Genomic DNA, 4,632 nt, shown 5'->3' on the forward strand with positions numbered 1-4,632 from the left:
TGGTACAATTATAACTTTTTTTTTGGATTAGATTAGATTCCCTACAGTGTGGAAACAGGCCCTTCGGCCCAATCAATCCACACCAACCCTCCGAAGAGTAACCCACCCAGATCCATTCCGCTCTGACTAATGCACCCACCCAGATCCATTCCGCTCTGACTAATGCACTTAACACTATGGGCAATTTAGCATGGCCAATCCTCCTGACCTGCACATCTTTGGACTGTGGTAGGAAACCGGAGCACCTGGAGGAAACCCACGCAGACACTGGGAGAAACTCCACATAGACAGTCACCCGAGGCTAGAATCGAACCTGGGACCCTGGTGCTGTGAGGCAGCAGTGCTAACCTCTGAGCCACCATGTTGCCCAAAAGGAGATCTCATTCTTAAACTAGTTCTAGATATTTTTGAATCAACCTGTTCAGACATGTGATGACACTTATCTGGAGCAGGTGGGCTTCTTATTCAGAAGTAAAGAATCACCATTGTGCCACAAGACTCCTTGTCTCAATTCTTGTCATGTCCAAACTAGACTGGTTAACATTTTCCAATCAACCTGTTCACAGATTACACATATCTGGAGAGGTTGGACTTGAACCCAGATCTCCTGGCTCAAAGACAGGGACACCACCACTATGCTGGATGGGCACATGAATAGGAAGGGTTTAGAGGGATGTGTGCCAAATGCTGGTAAATGGGACTAGATTAATTTAGGATATCTGGTCGGCATGGACGAGTTGGACCAATGGGTCTATTTCTGTACAGTACATCTCTATGACTCTATCTCCTTAGTTGCCATTTCCAAAAACACAATCCCATAACTTAGAGTGTTCATCCTGCAAAGCACAATTCGATGAATGATTTTATTCCAGTCATTTACAGTTAATAGCATCAGCAGCAGTACATTTACAAGCTGTGGAGATGTCCTGTGCTGTCTACCACCCAGATAAGTAAAAACCAGACTTCCTTAGTCTGCTTCTGAAAATAAGGAACAGACCAGGAAGATTTCAGCCCATTGTTACACCGAGCGAAATCCGACATGCTCCAGTACGTTTACAGAATGACATGGTAAGTGGAGAAAATCTCCTGGCGTGTTTACAAAATTGTTAACACAGAATGAAGAGGAGAAATGTTAAAGCGTGTTGCAACATAGCAATCCGAGGCAGCGAGAAGGTTGTACACAACAAGCTGAGGAAACTGGCTCCACACTGTAACAACAACAACAACTGGGCTCTTCTATATAATTGGAGTGAGCTACCATTAACAGGGTAAATTGGAGAACCTGGCAAATTTGTTGCATGCACCAATCCAAATATTACACAGAAGAAACGTACAAAATTATACCTTAGAATACACAAAAGTTGTTTGACCTTATTTCAATGTTGCCTTTCTGATAGAGATATATCCTGCTGTAGTTGGAATTCATTTACACAACAGTGAGGAATACTACCCACAGTCTCTCCTCTTGTGGCTAGGCTAAATTATAGCTTTAACACGGGCCAGCCTGGGCTCAGGATCTTGCTCGTATCTGTACTGGTAGCCATCCATCTGGTCGTGGCAAGCGTATCGGAAATTTCTGGCCCATCTCTTCAAGCCTCTCCTGTTCAGGTACAAGACCATGACAAAGGTGGCTGCGATAAGAGCCAAGACAATCCCGAGGAAGACGAAGGAAGCTGCTGTTTCCTCCAGACACACGAGATCATCAGGTCTGAGCTGGCTGAGGATGCTTCCATTCAAGGTACTGGGGCTGAAGCAGGTGAGCAGCTGCCCATCACCGATCTGGGACGTGTTCCTGAGCCACCAGTACACAGGGCGAAGCTCACAGTCACACATCCATGGGTTGGAGGACAAGTAAACCTTAAGCTTGTGGTGGCTCTGCCAAAGGGTGATGGTCTGCTTTCTGATACTCTGCAACAGGTTGCTCCTTAGATCCAACAGTTGCAAGCTGGAACCGATGGACACTGCTTCTTCTGAAAGCTTGGTTAGGTAGTTCCCGGCCACATGGAGCTCAGTTACGTTGGGGAGATTACTGGGGCGCAACGCGATCCACAGCTGATCCTCTACTGATGGCTCCAGAGCGTAGTTCATGCTTAAACTTTGCAGCTGGCAAAGACCAAGGAATGCATCTGCAGCAATTGATGCTAAGGTGTTGCGACTTAGGTTCAAGGTCCTGAGGTTGGCCAAGCCTTCAAAGGCAGAGGGCTCGATGCCTTCGATCTGGTTTCCTGGGAGAGAGAGAGTTCCCAAATAGACGAACCCGGATCCATTGCCCTCAAAAGCCGACCTCCTAAGGAGCGAGATGTTGTTGCCAGTGATGAGCAGGTTCTGGGTGCTCGGAGGGATTCCCCATGGGATCTGGGTCAGGTTGGTGTTCCTGCACTCCACCGACCTTGACCTGTCTGTGCACTCACACTCCGACGGGCAGGGGCATGCTCCAGGCCAGGACACCATCACACTGAGCATGGCTACGGAGAAGGGCCACGTTCTTGACCAGTGGGGCACTCGGATTTGCCCGAGGTAAGTGCTCCACTGCTGCACTCTGCTCATCATTCAGCAGTTTCAGCATGAAAAACAACCAAGGATTTGGCAAACCCCAGTACACAAGGGAGAAACAAAAACACTTTGCCTGTTCAGGGCTCTGTCCCTGAAGAGAAGCAGAGAAAATTTAACCCGAGCTAGGCTGCTGCTTCTGACAAAGACCAGCTCTGCAAAGACCAACTCTACAAAACTGTACCAGCTACTCATTCCACTTCCTCATTCACACTCTAACCTTCTCAGCCACTGATTTTGTTGATTCATTATACCACTCGGCGCAGAGAGAGTTCCTTTGAAAAGGGTTCGGATGCTCCCAGCTCTATTTCCAAGGCTTTGACAGATTTGCTTCTGCAAAGGTTTTGTTGTTGTTGATGAGCAGATTGCTTTGCTGCCTGCTTGATGACCCAACTCCACCTCCTTCAAGTCATATATCAGAACTATTAGATTTTCTCCACAACTGATTTATTCACCAGCTTCTCCCCTGACGCACATTCAGAGGATTCATCAATGGCAATTTTCTGTGAATCCAAGATTGATAACAGACCACTGAATATTTATAGCACAGCACCAGGCCATTCATCCCCTCTAATCCATTTTGGTACTGCTGATGGATGTGAGTCTCCTCCACCCTATCTTACCTGACCCCATCAGTTCATCTTTCTAGTCTTTACTCTCTCATGCACTTTATTCAGTTTTAGGTTAACTCAGTGACATAGGAAGGTGGATGGAGATTGGATTTGGATCAAACATGTTGTCCAAGGATACTATAAGGCTTGCATTTGTATAGCATGGAACACAGGTTCCGAGGAAGGGTCACTGGACCCTAAATGTTAACTCTTATTTCTCTCCACTGATGCTGCCAGATCTTCTGAACTTTTCCAGAAATTTCTATTTTCCTTTCTGATTTCAACATTTGTAGTATAGGGTGTTTTTTGCTAGCGCAGGAATTGGTTTCAGTGAACAGTATCAGTATATTCAAGGGGGAAGCTGGATAAATACATGAGGGAGGTGGTGTTGAGTTGAAGGAATATAAGGATATATTGATAGGGTTAGATGAGGTAGGGTGCTTTCAGGAAAGATGTGGGGAGCGGTGATGTCACAGGACCTGAGGTTTAGGCTAAAGTTTTGCAGACCCTAGTTCAAATCCCAACGCAGTAGGGGACAGAATGTAAATTCAAATAATAACTCAGGAATTGAAAATCAGTCTCAGTAATGATGACCATTAAACTTACTCTATTTGTTATAAAACTGGATCTGGTTCATTAATGCCCTTTAGGGAAGGAAAACTGACCTACATGTAACTCCAGACTCACTGCAATGTGTTTGACTCTGAAGTGCCCTCTGAAATTCCCGACTGGAAATGAAAATGGCAAACCAGCCTTATCAAACCTGTAAAGTCCTGCTCAGTATTATAAGGGACGAGTGCCAACATTGGGAGGCCTGTCTCACAGACTAGTCAAGCCGACGCCTGACATAGTCATACACACAGAATCATATATTACAGACAATGTCCCAGACAGCAGAATCATCACTATCCCTGATGTGTTCTGTCCCACCGGCAGGATAGACCTTGCAGATATGGCTGGCCAGTGGGATACAATCAGGAGGATGTTGCCCTGGGAGGTCTCAACATTGATGCCAGACCCCACAAAGTCTCTTAGGCAAGGAAACCTTCTGCTGATTACCACATACTGATGAGTCAGTACTTCACCATGTTGAACAACACTTCGAGGAAACACTGAGGGTGGCACCAGCACAAAACATACTGTGGGTGGGGGATTTCAATGTCCAACCTATGCCCTCTCATTCTGGATTCCCCCATCCCGGGGTAAAGACCTTGACTATTCCCCTTATTCACATCCCTCATGATCGTACAATCCTTTATAAGATCACCCCTCAGTCTCCGATGCTCCAGGGAAAATAGCCCTAGCCTATTCAGCCTCTCCCTATTGCTCAAACCCTCCAATCCTAGCAACATCCTTGTAAATCTTTTCTGAACCCTTTCAAGTTTCATAACATCCTTCCTACAGCAGGGAGACCAGAATTAAATACAGTATTCCAAAAGTGGCCTAACCAATGAGCTGTACACTTGCAACA

General features: G+C 46.0%; 1 protein-coding gene across 1 annotated transcript; it reads right to left on the reverse strand.

Moving 5' to 3' along the window:
• Nucleotides 1–1,074: 1,074 nt before the first annotated feature.
• On the reverse strand, nucleotides 1,075–2,996 carry LOC122550961 (trophoblast glycoprotein-like). The gene has a single exon (XM_043692510.1). It carries the CDS (start codon nucleotides 2,548–2,550, stop codon nucleotides 1,477–1,479), a length of 1,074 nt encoding a protein of 357 aa, XP_043548445.1. The 5' UTR covers nucleotides 2,551–2,996; the 3' UTR covers nucleotides 1,075–1,476.
• Between the last annotated feature and the right edge of the window lie 1,636 nt (nucleotides 2,997–4,632).

This window comes from Chiloscyllium plagiosum, chromosome 6 (assembly GCF_004010195.1).
Source record: "Chiloscyllium plagiosum isolate BGI_BamShark_2017 chromosome 6, ASM401019v2, whole genome shotgun sequence".
In the NCBI taxonomy this organism is placed as follows: Eukaryota; Metazoa; Chordata; class Chondrichthyes; order Orectolobiformes; family Hemiscylliidae; genus Chiloscyllium; species Chiloscyllium plagiosum.